The sequence below is a fragment of the Amblyomma maculatum genome, chromosome 7 (assembly GCF_055883805.1).
Source record: "Amblyomma maculatum isolate TAMU_Amacu chromosome 7, ASM5588380v1, whole genome shotgun sequence".
Classification (NCBI taxonomy): domain Eukaryota; kingdom Metazoa; phylum Arthropoda; class Arachnida; order Ixodida; family Ixodidae; genus Amblyomma; species Amblyomma maculatum.
This window is the reverse complement of record NC_139350.1, coordinates 85,750,628-85,766,753: the sequence shown is the minus strand read 5'-3', so window position 1 is coordinate 85,766,753 and position 16,126 is coordinate 85,750,628. Positions and strand designations below refer to the sequence as shown.

Here is a 16,126-nt window from a genome sequence, read left to right as displayed (position 1 = left end):
TTCTTAATCAAATCTTTCGTCTCCTTAGACAGCATACCGGTATCATCTCTAACTATCCTACCGCCTACATCTACCGCGCACTCAGTAATGATATCTCTCGAATTATTGTTCATTACTTTTAGGTTAATGTCGCCATCCTCGGTTAGAGCTGAATATCTATTCTGTAGCGAGATCCTGAACTCTTCTGCCTTCCCCCTCACCGCTAATTTGTTGATTGGTTTCTTTCTTACTACTCTGTTGCGTTCCTTCTTCAGATTTAGGCTAATTCGGGACCTCACCATCCTGTGGTCACTGCATCGCACTTTCCCGATTACCTCTACATCTTGCATAATGGCGGGGGTTGAACACATTATGAACTCAATTTCATTTTTAGTCTCCCCGTTAGGACGTTTTCATGTCCATTTCCGGTTCTTCCGTTTGCTGAAGAAGGTATTCATGATTCTTGAGTTATTGCGCTCCCACCAATTCTATAGTCACCTACTGCCTGGTGTCCTGCCTGCTTTTTCCCTACCTTGGCATTGAAGTCGCCCATTAGTACAGTACACTGCGTCTTTACTTTTCGCATTGCCGATTCTACATCTTCGTAGAAGCTTTCAACTGCCTGGTCATCATAACTACATGTAGGTGCATTGACCTATACAACCTTCAGTTATACCGCTTATTAGGCCTAATTGCGATGTCTGCCACCCTCTTATTAATACTATAGAATTCATCTATATTGCCAGCTATATACTTATTGACAAGGAAACCTACTCCTAGTTGTCGCCTGTCTTGTTAACCTCGATAACACAGTATATGCCCATCCTTCAGTACAGTATATGCCTTATTCGGCCTCCTAACCTCATTAAGCCCTATGAAATCCCATTTCATGCCCTCTAGTTCCTCTAACAGCACTGCTGAACTAGCTTCACTAGCTAGGGTTCTAGCGTTAAACGTGGCCAGGGTCAGTTTCCAATGGCGGCCTGTCCAGCGGAGTCAGGCATTCTTAGCACCCCCTGCTGCGTTACAGTTCTGACTGCCGCCGTAGTCAGTTGTTCCCCAGCCGCTGCTGACTGAGGGCTGGGGTTTATGGAGCTTATCATGAGAGATTGCGGCCAATTACTGCACCAGGATGGCCAAAACCTGTTCTGGTGAGGGAGTGCGTTGCCGGAGGTGTTCACTGGCATCAGGTCGCACCCCAAGTCTGTTTATGCAATTCCATCGACACGCGGATGTTTTTTTTTTCTTTTGTTTTAATCCGATGGAGAATCGCGTGGCACCAGAATTTGAGCCCCGGTTCTCTTGCATGCGAGCCGGATGTTCTACCGCTATGCCACCACTGCCCGGTCTTAGGTCCTTTATTATTCCTCAAATATATTAATGGCCTACCTGTGTATCCTGTAACATTGATTTGCTTATGAATAATTGTGTTGTCTTCCGTGAAATTTACACTTCTGACGATTCCAGAGCCTTGCAACTCGACATTGATACTATTGTTACGCCCTTAGCGTCGCGACTGAGAAGTTCTAGTGGCTTCAGTACGCTAGGTACACACGGCTAGCGGAAACGACACAAGTGCCACAAGACAAAGGTCGAACGGGCGCGCACTTCTTCTTCCTCTTCCTTCTTTCTTCATCAGTGCTCTGTTTGAGAACAAGTCCGTAACAGTTCCCCCGTCGCAGGCGAAGCCCTCCGGGCGAGTCAATCGTCAGTACGAAGATGACAGGGTTTCAGACGCGCGACGTGGGCAAGCTCAGTTCGTGAAGAACGTCGGCCACTTTTGGTAAGGCGCGCAATCCGATAGGTGAGGTCACTAATTGCCTGGAGGATAACATAGGGACCGATATAGTGCGCGAGCAGTTTCTGACTTAAGCCACGCTTCCTTAGTGGACGCCAAAGCCAGACCATATCTCCAGGGAGGTAGGTGACTTGGCGATGGTGGTCGTCGTAGCGGGATTTCGAGCGCTTTTGTGAGGCGAGAGTTCTCAGGCAGGCTATCCGGCGGGCTTCTTCAGCCTGACAGAGGATCTCAGCAATCTCAGGTTCGTCGTCTGTGAAGAACGGGAGGATGGCGTCGAGGATGTGTCGAGGAGACCGGGCATAGAGGAGAAAGAATGGACTGTAACGTGTTTCCTGTTGGGCGATATTGTATGCGTATGTTATAAATGGTAGCACAGTGTCCCAGTCCTTGTGATCGGCGGCGACGTACATTGAAAGCATGTTGGTGAGTGTCCGGTTGGTTCGCTCGGTCAACCCATTTGTTTGCGGATGATACGGGGTGGAATGTCGGAAATGCGTTTGGCACAAACAAAGGAGTTCTTCGAGAACATCAGCGGTGAACTGGCGCCCTCGGTCGCTGATCAACAGTCGGGGAGGGCCATGGCGCAGTATAACAAAGTGCAGCAGGAAGAGGGAGACTTGGTGTGCAGTAGCCGATAGAAGGGCTGCCATCTCACAGTAACGAGTGTGGTAATCAGTGCAGATGACGATCCAGCGGTTGCAAGAATGAGACTTGGGAAAGGGTCCCAAGAGGTCTACCCCGACTTTCTCAAAAGGGGATCTTGGAGGCGTCACTGGATGAAGAAGACCAGGAAGAGTGCCGGCGAGGCGTTTGTGACTCGCACACTGAGCACAGCTAGCCACATACCTCTCAGTGGTTTCACGCATCCGGGGCCAGTAGAAACGTTCTTGGATGCGATAGAGCGTCCGCGCAGATCCCAGGTGTCCCGAGGTGGGGTCGTCGTGTATAACGCGCAAAACAGAGGAGCGTAGGCTGACGGGCACCACCAGAAGGTAGCGGAGACCAGTGGGAGAATAGTCCTTTTTGTACAAAAGACCACTCCGTATACAATAGGGACTGGAAGCTGTAGGGTCCCTTGCAGCGGTAAAGAATGGTTGCAGATTCTCATCTTTTCTCTGCTCAGTGCGGAACGTACGGGTATCGGGGAATGGAGGTAAAACCGCAGCGATGTAATGATCAAAATTGTCGGCGTCACATTCCGTTGTGGGAAGCGGTAAACGTGAGAGACAGTCCGCATCAGCGTGTCGGCGTCCACTCTTGTATGAAACTGTATAATCAAACTCTTGTAAACGGATTGCCCGCCGTGCAAGACGGCCAGATGGGTCACGGAGGTTTATCAGCCAGCACAGGGAATGATGATCAGTGACCACTGTGAAGGGCCGCCCGTATAGATAACAGCGAAACCGCTGAACGGCGAAAACTACCGCGAGGCATTCCTGCTCAGTGATTGTGTAATTGCGTTCAGGTTTGCTTAAGGAACGACTGGCGTAAGCGATAACATGTTCCTTGTCGCCGTAACGCTGAATCAGCACAGCACCAATGCCAACACAACTGGCGTCCGTGTGCAGTTCCGTTGGAGCAGAAGGGTTGAAATGCTGGAGAATCGGATGTGATGTTAGTAAAAAACTTGAGTTGGCAAAAAGAAGAGTCACACTGATGTCCACTCGAAGGGAGCGTCTTTGTGGAGAAGGCACGTAAGCGGGTTAGCAATGTCAGCAAAACGGGGAATGAAGCGGCGGAAATATGAGCACAGTCCTAGGAAACTTCGGAGTTGCTTCACGTTCTGAGGTGTTGGAAACGATGCAACGGCCGCGGTCTTTTGAGGGTCAGGTCTGACGCCTTCACGATCGACGAGGTGTCCTAGTACCAAAATCTGACGCTTACCGAAGCGACACTTCTTCGAATTAAGTACTAGACCGGCGTTTTTAAAGCAGTCAAGCACGAGAGCGAGGCGTTCGTTGTGCTCTTCGAATGTGCGGCCAAAAATGACGACATCATCGAGGTAGCACATACATATTTGCCATTTTAGTCCCCGTAGGATAGCGTCCATAAATCTCTCGAAAGTTGCAGGAGCATTGCAGAGCCCGAAAGGCATTACATTAAATTCAAACAGGCCATCGGGTGTGATAAATGCCGTTTTTTCCTTGTCGTCAGGGTGCATAGGGATCTGCCAATATCCCGATCCCAAATCGACGGATGAAAAATACGATGCCGAAAACAGACAATCTATGGCGTCATCGATCCGCGGAAGGGGATACACATCCTTCTTTGTTGCAGCATTCAGACGGCGATAGTCGACGCAAAAGCGCCATGTACCATCTTTCTTCTTCACCAGAATTACAGGGGCGGCCCAGGGACTGCATAACTCTTGAATAACACCCTTTTCCAGCATATCTCGAAACTGCTCACTGATGACCTGGCGTTCTGTTGGTGACACTCTGTATGGCTTCTGTCGAATTGGGTGTGAGTAGCCTGTGTCAATGCGATGCCGGGTACGTGTCACGGGAATGCACCGTGAACCGCTAGGCTCCGAAAAATCAAAGATGGAAGAATAATTAACCAGTAAGGCCTCCAAAGCGTCACAGAGCGGCTGATCATCCGATGTAGTTGCGAGTCAGGGGCTGGAGCGGCAGCACTTTCGCCAGGTGCATCAGTAACCAAAGCCACCGACGGGGCGTCGTCTTGGCTACATGTCGCAATCTTCATATTCACAGGCAAAACTACTGGTTGCGAAGAACAATTAATGGCCCACAGCCGTGAGCAACCCTTGACCACCGACAGTAGGCAATGAGGAACCAGAGTGTATTTCTTTGCACAGTTAGAATGAAGCGGTGCCACTGTAGCGTCGAAGGTGTCGGAAGCACGGCTAGGGCACAAAACTGGGACGCACACTATAGACAAGGCTGGCACATTGGTATTCTCTGTTACACAGAACACATCCTCACGCACGTGTGGCTTCTCTAAGAGTCCAGAAGGAAGGGAACCATCAACGCAGGGTTCGCCAGAGCGGCAGTCGACCGTAGCGCCACACATTCTCAAAAAGTCAATACCTAGAATTATGTCATGCGTGCATCGCGAAAGCACTGCAAACTCCGCTGCGAATACCGTTCCACCCAGGGACACCGAAGCACTGCACATTCCCAGGGGACACAACACCTCACCACCCGCGCTATGAAAATTCACATTTCTGTCCCAAACAAACATAACTTTGCGTCCTAACCGCTTCTTAAACGATAAACTCATTATTGAAATGGTTGCCCCGATATCCACTAAAGCTATTGTCGCCACACCATCCACAAGCACATAGACCGTGTTCTTTAACATAACAACAGATGGAGGAATTTCTTCAGGCAGCGCACAGTCTCCAGCGACCTGACCTCCAGAGGCCGCGCTGACTAGTTTTCCGGCAAAGGCGATGCCGGCCGCCGTCGTGGCCGTGGTGACGGAAAGCGGCGCGCAGAAGAGGCAGGTGGTGGTGAGACACTTCGTTCGGAAGCAGGAGAGTGGCTGCGCGGTCCATTGGTCTGGGGATATTCATACGAAGATGGGGGCCATTGCCAATTAGAGTCGTAGAAATGGTTACGTGGCGGAGCATTTTGGACGGGCCGATCGTAACGGGTGAGTGGGCGGCTGCGGCAGTATCGAGCTATGTGCCCCTCAATGCCGCAGCGGCGGCACACGGGGGCTGTGCGACGAAAAACTTGTTCCCTGGAGGGCTCCGAGGAGACAGGGTGCATTGGGTAGCGAAACTCATCTTCAGGTCTTTGGGTTAGACGCCGGAAATAGCGAGCAGGTGGTGGTTGAGGATGGTACTCATAGTGCTGATCATAGTGCGACAAGAAGTTAGTCGGGTGCCAGTCGTAGCGAGGCGGGTGACCAGGGCTATCGAACCTTGGCGTCGGGCTGTTGGAGCAAGCGTCCGCGTTTGCCTTTTTGATAGAATTCACAACAGGCATTGAAGCGAGCAAGGAGAGAGGCCCTCGAGAGCCGACAACGTCAGAGGGCAAATATGATGGAGACCGTACAGGGGGCTCAAACCGCTGCAGTTCCTCGCCAACTATTTGCCGGATCGTCGACGACAAGTCCATGACGTTGTCTTCAATGCTCGCCACAGATGGGACGTTGGCGAGCCGCCCAAATTGTGGCGTTATGCGACGAGTCTTCAATGTCTCGAATGTGGGAACATGCCGAATTACATCACAGACGGCGTTCAGGTCACCTTTGGCAATTAGAAAATTATAAACATCATCTGCGATGCCCTTCAGAAGATGTCCTACTTTATCTTCCTCGGTCATATTAGCGCTTGCAGTTTTGCATAGCTTTAGGACCTCATCTATGTAAGTTGTGCATGTTTCCCCAGGTAGCTGAGCTCTGTGCGTAAGCGTGTGTTCAGCTCACTTCCTTCGTGCAAGACAGTCGCCGAAGCACTACCGCAATTCAGTAACGAAACGATCCCAGGTGGTAAGAGAGTCTTTGTGGTTTTCGAACCAAACAAGAGCGGTATGTGTTAGGAAGAAAACCACGTTTGCGAGCTTAGCGGCGGCGTCCCATCGATTGTAGCGGCTCACCCGTTGGTAGCGGGTCAACCACTCGTCAACGTCCTCGCCTGCCGCTCCTGCGAAAGTCCGAGGCTCCCGGTAGTGATGCAAAGAACTGTTCGCTGCGCCCGCAGGCCGGTCTTCAGCCTGGATCACCGCGTCACCACGGGCTGCTTGCGGGTCATCGGCCGATTGCATGGCGCTGGTTTGCGGTTTGAGGCCCGCAAGGCGGCGACTCCGGCGAGGCTCCAGTTGTGTCGGTGCTGTGTGTAGGGCCAGGGATCGTTACCCGGCTTCTCCACCAGAATGTTACGCCCTTAGCGTCGCGATTGAGAAGTTCTAGTCGGTTCAGTATGCTAGGTACACACGGCTAGCGGGAACGACACAAGTGCCACAAGACAAAGGTCGAACGGGCGCGCACTTCTTCTTCCTCTTCCTTCTTTCTTCATCAGTGCTCTGTTTGAGAAGAAGTCCGTAACACTATCTCTACGTGGTGTAATTTGTGGAAAATAGATATTATTACCCCTAAATATAAGTTCTTACATGTCTCTAGAATTTTATAATTTTCTATGCTCTACTTTCTAAATAACACAGTTTCACAGTTCTCGTATCCGTCACTTCCTACCGCTACCTAGGCTTTGAACTCTCTTCAGGTCTCACACGATCACTCAACAGTAACACGAATTAATAATGCTAATCACATGCTCACTTATCTCCGTCGTAAATTTGCTTCCGCCCCAAGCCCTCATAAACTCCTATTGTACAAAACACATGATCGTAGTAAACTAGAATATGCTGCGTCCATCTGGGATCCATATTGTTCTAACCTAAATCACGCCATTGAAATGGTTCAGAATAACTCTGTTCGTTACATCCTGCACAACTGTCATCTTATCACTTGTATTTCATTTTAACCTCTTTTTCACTGGCTTCTCGTCATAAATGTTCGCGCATTTGTTGTTGTTTTTTTTTCAGAAAATATTTCACACCTGTCCCCAGATTCGTACCGTACTGATTCCCTCGCCTTCGTACATCTCTCCACGACTGTATCAGACTCACAAGGTCGGGATGTCTCTGTTCAGAACAAAAACATGCTGCGAGTCTTACATCCCTCGTACCTCCAAGGACGAACCACGCCCCAGCACCAGTCAGCAGTATTGAAGACATTGATCATTTCCGTACTGCCATCGCTAACATTGTTTATAAAGTTGAATGACTTGTCTGCGTTATTTTATTTTCTTTGTTTCGTTTTGTAACCTCTACTTCCCTCTGTAATACCTCTGGCATTGAGGGTAAAATAAATACGTAAATAAAAATAAATACATAAACAAATAAATTAAAGAGAAGCTGTTCAGGCCGTTCAGTCATCGGCCGGGTGTCAAGTTCTCGCTCGGCCTCCGATCCGACCAAACCAGATCGAGCGACCGCCTGCTGATCATTTCCGTCGGCGTCGCGGGGCCAAAAACCTCACACTATGGTAATAGGCGACCGTTGGTCGTGCGGGTGTTGTCGCCGGTGAAATGCGACATATCAGTGCGTCGATAACCTAAGGGCCTTAATGACTTAACGACGCAGCCTACTGACTGTGGCCGTGCCTTAATTATGTTGAAGACACGATGCCTTTCTCTATATCGCTTTTGTACGGTAACATCTTCATGAAGCACTTCTGCATGAGGGCCTGCCACTATGCCCGTATTGCAAAAAAAAACGTGTCCTGTGACATGTCCGCAGCCTGCTTTGCGGACACTGCTCCGCAGTATGTTTTCTTCGGAGGGCGCATGAGCATTTCAAAATGGCGGTCTCTCTCGGTGGGAGGAGCTTCCCGATTCCGATTTCTATTCCATTTTTATAGCATACGCCGCGTAAAACCTTGCGCGCTAAAAAGGCGCTAAAACTTTGCGAGTAGAATCACAGACCTATATATTATTTACAGAAGTATAAAAGAAAACACATCGAACAACTCTGACATCGCCCCTTTAAGGCATGACTCTCACGATTAGCTGCTTTTGATGTCGAGGCTGAATCCCCTCACTGAATCGGATAGCCCAAAGAGAAGATGATAAGCATATGCAAATGAGAAGGTAGAAGGCACGTACGGACTCTCAGAAAAGAAAAAGGCGGGTGCACCGCTTCTTGCACTTTTCTGCATTCCGCTACCCCGGGTATCCTCCTTGAGCCGGTGCTTCATAGAAGCTCCCAAAGACGGAGCGTGTCACATTACTCTGCTCTCTTTCCCCCTTTCACACTAATAATTCTTCACGCGGTTGCTTCATCACTTATCTTCCCCCTACACGTTTAGCCGCTGTCGCCATGCCCTTCTTTATGCTTAGCATGCTTCATCCATGACAATCATTCTCTGGACAGTACCCCTATCAACAATTGCACATTTTCTTGCCTATTCCTTCTGCTACCTTAGTATCCAAGTGCTCGCTTCGCACTCCTTTGCCCTCGCAACATCCCCAGTCTTTTTAGGTTAACCACTTACCGAATCCTTCCTGTGATAGCCGCATTTCGACTGCGCCTCCATACCAAATGGCAATACCCTCCTTTCACCCAAACCACCTTACTTCAAGGACTACTACGTTGCGGTTAGTTTCTCTTGGTCACAACCTCGTTGCACTGCGCTCCCGAACCCTTTGTCCCTTCCACTGTGGCCCCTTGCTGGTTGCATGGTTCCCGTGATACCCTCCTTCTTGCTACGAATGTCTCTGTTCTGGGCATGCTCTACTTCCAAGATGACTTTCTTCTTTCCATAGCTGCCATGCTCTGGGCAGGTCACAGTAGAGATCATTTTCTAATGAAGTTTTCTTCCACTCTCGCCGTACACTCCTTCCACAGTAATCCCTTTCCGGTGAATGTCTGCATGCTAACCATGGTCTGTATTCACTTTCCGAGGGGCTCGCGTCACGACTACTACGACATTGCATTTCTGCACTGCTAGCGCTAGTGCTCCTGACAACCACGTACATTTATCTTCGGCTCTCCTGCTATTCTCCTCCTTCCTTGGTAATCATCGTCCTAGGACTATGCAGTGGCGCCATCATCCAGATGCATCGATGCCTGTTATGGTTTCAAACCAAGTAAATGGGTCGTTCGCCACTGCCGTTGTAAACACTGCGGGCTAGTGGATGCTGTGCCGGGTGTCCCAGTTGAAAGAATGGCATTGCGGTGTTAACGCTACAGCGCTAAAGAGCCCATTTTCGAGAAATTCTGCTATAGTAAGCGTAAAATCATGGGCTTGGCTGTGAGCATTCGGAGGATTGTATGGCATCAAGAGACCAAAAAAATAAGCTGGAGCAGCAAACTGCAGTTACTCATTCTAAATAGCGATAGAAATCACCAGCAGAACACGAAAGAACTCTTAAATCCGTATTCAGAAACGCCACCACTGTGCGGCACGGGCAACTTCTCATGGATCGTCTGAATCAAGGCGTTATATCAACTGCGAATGATCTTTAATATTATAGAGGTTGCGTATGATTGTATCCTACTTAGTATGAAGGAGCACTTAACGTGGGTAAAGGGGGTACGCCTGAGTTCGTAGGTAAAAGCAACGTTTCGACAAGTGGACTTGTCGAAACGTTGGCTCGAAATGCGAATTGAGGCATACCCCCTTTACCCTTGTTCAGTGATGATGATGATGACGTGAGACAAAATGGCACATACCTACGGCGGGGGATCGGCCAGGGTGCATTGTAGATTGTAAATATTTATGTTCAAGGACAGGAGTATTCAGAAAAATATGGATCTTTAACTAGAGTTCGAAAAAAAATAAAACGGAAAAGAAAAGGTAATGAAATCGTACCTAGCATAGGAATCTACCTGTTGAAATTATGTAATCGTTAATAAATTCGCAAACTGGTTTTAAGGCATATCCCTTGACGCTTGCCCCGAAGGTGAGGAGAACCGGAATAGTTGGTGGAAGGCCTAATCTCGAAAGGGGAGTTGCTAAGTAAATTTTGCGGAGAGATGCGAACCTCCGGCAGAAGAGAAAAACATGATCTTTGGATTCAATTTCTTTGCAAGACTCACAGATGTTAGTAGCGGATAGCCCCGAATGACATAAATACAGATTTAGTTTCGGTAATCTGCAGCGCAAGATAGTCGTAGACACTTCACATAGCCTTGAAACACACATGCGGCCACGCCAGGGCCATCTGAGGTGTTGGTAATATGGTGGAGAAAGGAGGCTCGTTACTGAGGTGATGGAGACGTTGGAAATTTTGAAATCGTGCTAAAGTTAAATAAGCGGTATTAGGTATGAATGGGACAAAAGGTCCACTAAGAGCGGATTTTGCTAAAAAATCTGCCCTTTCATTATATGTAATACAACAGTGGCCTGGGATCCATTGAAAACGGAAATCTTAAATGTGAGGAGGAAGGAAAAAATAAAGTGAACGGCAAAGCAGAGTGTCCGTCGAATTTTCGAGCGGTGACAGCACGGATAGGCTGTCAGAAAGAAAAATAACCTTAGAAATATTACTAGGGATTTTAGTCAATGCAAACTAAAGGCCAGAAACTCAGCAGCGAAAATTGGCGTATAGTCTTAGACCCGAAATGAATAACTCCAGTCAAGAACCTGGGAGCATATACCAATAGCTGCTTTTTCATCCTGCTGAGACACTCTTTATATCGTGTAAACTATCTTCTTCCTCTCCTTCTACCTGTATCCTACTTAGTAATTGTTCCATAATTGAAAATTTAGTTAATACATTCCTGATTCAGTACTAAATTACAAGTACACGAACCAGTATCTCCAAGAAGCATGGCACCAGAATCGGTCCTCTGGGAAGACCAATGATGGGGGGGGGGAGGGGGGGAGTAATTCGTTGACGACTACGTTATCAGAAAGCAGCAAGACAACAGTGTAATACGAAGTAAATACTGTCAACGCATCTATTGAATGCGTGCTCGACAGGCGGGCGAAACGAGCACACAAAAGTGCTTACTGGAAAGGCTAGGGGTGAACGCATGACTACAACATTCGCGAAGGTGTCAGTCAATCATAACAATGATTACATTCTCTTTTCTGTGCCGCGAAGTTTTGCCACTAGGCTTATAATTTCGAAGGAGCTATCCGCGCGTGATGTAAATGAAGAAAAGAGGATGTCGAGGCAGAACTTTGCATTCACATGCTGGTATTCAGATATGCGTGTCGGCAACGCTAAACGTGAATATTGGATTTTCTTCTTTACCTTGAGGGTGTGGCAGGCAGATGGGCCGCACAGCTTTCTCGTACACAATGGCCTGCTTCAGCTTTATGAGGGCAATATCATTCACCTGGGTTGAACTGTTGTAATCCTCATGTATCACGATGCTCTCGATGACAAACGTCCTTGCATTTTTATCACTGGTGATAAATCCTGGCAGGAAAAATAAAACCGTTAGAATCCATATGAGAAACACTGTGATTGAAGTGGTGGCCTAAATTTACTGGTCCCCAGCAAACGAGTAGTCACAGAAAAGTTAGCTTTATAGCGTCCCGAACACGGCGACGCACACTCAAGCGCAGAGTGGCAGATGTGCTTTATACACAGCCACAAAGACAAGCAAGTGCCGCGCGTAGTAGATGTACCACTTCTTGACATGGTGGGGGGAAGTTGCAGTAAACACCGGGGTCACTTCATCCTCGTTACGTGTGGAAATGCAAAAGCATTTCTCCTCTTTACTGGTCGGATTTTGCACTTTTGTCCACACTTCTATGAGTCGTTTTGTACACGGCCTTACGTCAAGGCCTGGCGGTTCAGACACCTCAGAACATGAAGGCGCACCCCCTACATTGAGTTGTTATGACGATAGACACTGTAACCATGATTATTACTAACTATAGCTTTGACTACGACTCACAATGAATACCACTGTCTACCTATGACGAACTAGGGCCATTTCTAACGAAATTATATTACTATTAATTATCAGTAGTTGATTTCATTATTGTCAATCTCTGGATTCATTGCCGCTGTGGTGAAGTGGTTGGGAGGCTCACTGCTGTGACCAACAATGCGGCACTGAATCTGGCCATGGAGGCGAAAAGCAACGTGCCTGTTTACTGTGCGATGTCAGTGCATGTTAAAGAACCTCAAGTGGTCGAAATTTCCGGAGCCCTCAACTGCGGCGTCTCTCATAGCCTGAGTCGCTCTGTTGCGTCAAACCCGTAGCCCAAAGCCAATCGCTGGATTACCGACAGTGCGAAAGACGTTTTCGGGTCACACTTTCTGGTCACACGAAGCATGTGGCAAGCTTACCTTTAAACAACTAGGGAGAACGCCCTTACATATACGAAAATGCTCGTGCACAAAGCAAGTCTGACAGTAAAAGTACAGTTCTTTTGCCTTTTCAGATAAAATGGATCGATTATTTAAAGATACGTGTCATGCCTTGTCAAATAAAAATCAGAAGTTGTGTCATTTGCCCTTTAAAAAATGTGTAGTAGCATTGTTTCGAAGCCTTCTTCTGTGTAGCATATACCTATAGCTGCGTTGCTACGACAGTGAAAACACAATACTAGGAAAGATTTGCAGTGTCCAGAAACACAGCGCTAAAGTTGTACAGAAATTGCCTGTGGCGAGAGAGTATTTGTTTCTGAAGTGTATAGGCTAAGTGGACTGCATACATCAGAGCATATATAATTCAACATTTCAACTAATAAAGGGAGGAGAAACGCCGACAATACCCCGAACAGCGGAAAGATAAAAATCAGAAAGCTATAAATGCTAGGGGACGAGCCATTTGCAACTTGCATAAATAACATTCATAATTTGTCAGATAGCAATTTGAAAATAGAACTCTTGATTTTATCTTTTTATTCCGTACTACCAGTTTACTACATTCATTCTCCTTTATGGCGATGGCATAGAAACGATGTCATTCATTTCTGCTTGCCTAATGTGTAGTAATTTAACGCAATGCTTTTATATTGTCACGTGGTGGTGACCAGGGTCGATGGCACAAATGAAGAGTCGGTGATTGCACTGAACTCTTTATTGGGCTGACTGCGCCCGCAAAAGAACTAAGCAACTCGGCGGCGGCGATAGCAAGAAACGTGCTCGTCGAACAAAGAATGCCCGTCACACTTGTCATCGCTCAATTTAAAGGCTGCTCAGAACAATACAGATGATGTCGCAAACTGCTAGAAGTACACCCTGGAGCATTGTGGAAACCTATGCTAGTGATCGGAATCTTCAAGACAGATCTCGGCGCATCTTTCGCGACAACGAAAATGATAACGCGTTGTTTCGCGACAACGAGCATGAACAAACACGGGATAGAGAATTGATAAGCGTGCCAGAACCACAGTGATAAGGCCGCATGCCGGCGGCTGTTAAAAAAACAACAAATACAGTTTTAAAGGTTTCGCGGCATTACTCCCCCCTTAAAAAAATATCGCCTCGATGTTCCAAAACAAAGCAACTTAAACATCAACAATGCAAAGTTTAAACACCACAGATTCTTGAACGCGCGTAATACGGCTTCAGTCGTACAACATGTACAATTTCTGGGCGTGCGCGTCGCCGTTGTGATGCTGACGTTCCGTCGGGAACGACTTCATAGCCGAGGGATCCGACGCGGCGAATGATTTTGTACGGCCCAAAGTATCGACGCAACAACTTTTCACTTGGTCCGCGACGGCGAATTGGTGTCCAAATCCACACTTGGTCTCCTGGGTTGTACTCTACGTGGCGTCGTCGTAAGTTGTATCGTCGGCTGTCGGTGCGCTGTTGATCTTTAATACGCAGACGTGCGAGTGGTCGGGCTTCCTCTGCAACGCTGCAGGTAGGCGGCGACGTCAAGGTTGTCCTCGTTGGTTACGTGGGGCAGCATTGCGTCGAGGTCCCTGCCGTACACAAGCTTGAACGGGGTCGCTCTGGTCGTCTCCTGGACTGCCGTGTTATACGCGAAGATCACGTACTGCGAGATGGCGTCCCAGGTCTTGTGTTCAGCGTCGACGTACATGGCGATCATGTCCGCGATTGTTTTGTTCAGGCGCTCCGTAAGGCCATTGGTCTGAGGATAGTACGCAGTTGGTCGTCGATGGCTTGTATGACTGTATTCCAGGATGGCTTGCGTCAACTCTGCCGTAAACGCCGTTCCCCTGTCCGTGATCAGCACTTCTGGGGCGCCGTGCAGCAAAAGAATTTGTTCGACAAAAAATTTGGCGACTTCTGCCGCGGTACCATTTGGTAGTGCTTTTGCTTCGGCGTAACGGGTAAGGTAGTCAGTGGCCACGATGATCCACTTGTTACCCATAGACGAAGCTAGAAAAGGGCCGAGGAGATCCATCCCAATTTGTTGAAAGGGCAGGTCTGGGGGCGGAATCGGGTTTAGTAGTCCTGCTGGTCTAATAGTCTTCCGTCGTTGGCACTCACGACATGTCTTCACGTAGTGGGCAACTTAGTCGCGGCCAGTAGTACTTCTCCCGGATTCGACGCAACGTGCGTGCGAATTCGAGATGGCCTGCTGTGGGCTCATCATGCAACGCCTGCAGAATTTCCAGCCGGAAGTTTTTATGCATTACAAGGAGTTGCGCAGTCCTGTTGGGTGCGAAGCACTTCACGAGGAGCCGATTGCTTAACGCGAACGAGGATAATTGTCGCCTGAACACACCAGGAGGGGAAGCGGTCTTTCCTTCTAAGTAATCGGCTAGCGCTTTCAGCTCAGGGTCTGATCGCTGTTGTTCTGCAAAACTGCTTGCGCTTACCGGTCCCAAAAAGGAGTCGTCGTCATCGTCCTTCGGGGGAGCGTCGACGGGAGCGCGTGATAAGCAGTCTGCGTCGGAATGCTTCCGGCCCGACTTATAGTCTACAGTCAAGTCGAATTCTTGAAGTCGTAGGCTCCATCTGGCAAGGCGGCCAGAGGGATCTTTCAAATTAGCCAGCCAGCAGAGCGCGTGATGGTCGCTTACCACCTTGAATGGTCGGCCGTATAGGTATGGACGAAATTTAGAAGTGGCCCAGATGATCGCGAGGCACTCCTTCTCGGTCGTCGCGTCATTGACTTCAGCTTTTGTGAGGGACCTGCTAGCGTAGGCGATTACTTTCTCCGGTCCGGCACTCTTCTGGACGAGAACGGCTCCTAGGCCCACACTGCTCGAGTCGGTGTGAATTTCGGTCTCGGCGTTTTCATCAAAGTGGCCAAGTACAGGAGGTTACTGCAGGCGGCGCTTGAGTTCGTCAAAGGCTTCACCTTGTGGCGCTTTCAATTTAAAAGATAAGTCAGCCTTTGTAAACTGCGTCAACGGTTCGGCGATGCGCGAAACGTTTCTGACAAATCGTCGATTATAAGCGCACAGCCCAAAGAATCGGCGCACAGCTTTCTTGTCGGCAGGCGGTGGGAATTGTGCGATTGCAGCTGTTTCCTCCGGGTCTGCGCGAATACCATCCTTGCTAACGATGTGACCTGGGAACCGCAGCTCTTCGTAGAGGAAGTGACACTTCTCTGCTTTTAGCGTTAATCCCGATGACTTGATGGCTTCCAGCACTGTCTGCAGTCGATTTAGATGGTTTTCAAAGTTTGAGGAGAAGACAACAACGTCATCCAAAAATACCAAACAAATTTGCCACTTCAAGCTTGGCAGAACGGCGTCCATTACTCGTTGAAATGTGGCTGGTGCGGAGCAGAAGCCAAATGGCATCACCTTGAACTCAAAAAGGCCATCTGGTGTGATGAATGCGGTTTTCTCGCGACCTCTTCGTCGACCTCAATTTGTCAATATCCGCTCTTCAGATCCATAGATGAGAAGTACCTTGCATTGCAGAACCGGTCGAGAGTGTCGTCAATGTGGGGAAGCGGGTAGACATCCTTCTTAGTA

At 48.5% G+C, this 16,126-nt stretch overlaps 1 protein-coding gene across 1 annotated transcript in view; it reads right to left on the bottom strand.

Annotated features, from left to right (window-relative positions):
* LOC146183861 (complement factor B-like) overlaps positions 1–16,126 on the bottom strand; it is a 202,918-nt gene that overhangs the window by 39,552 nt on the left and 147,240 nt on the right. The window contains exon 16 of the mRNA XM_084609203.1: positions 11,514–11,681. Coding sequence (XP_084465329.1) covers positions 11,514–11,681 — 168 coding nt within the window. The remainder of the gene's footprint in view (positions 1–11,513; positions 11,682–16,126) is intronic.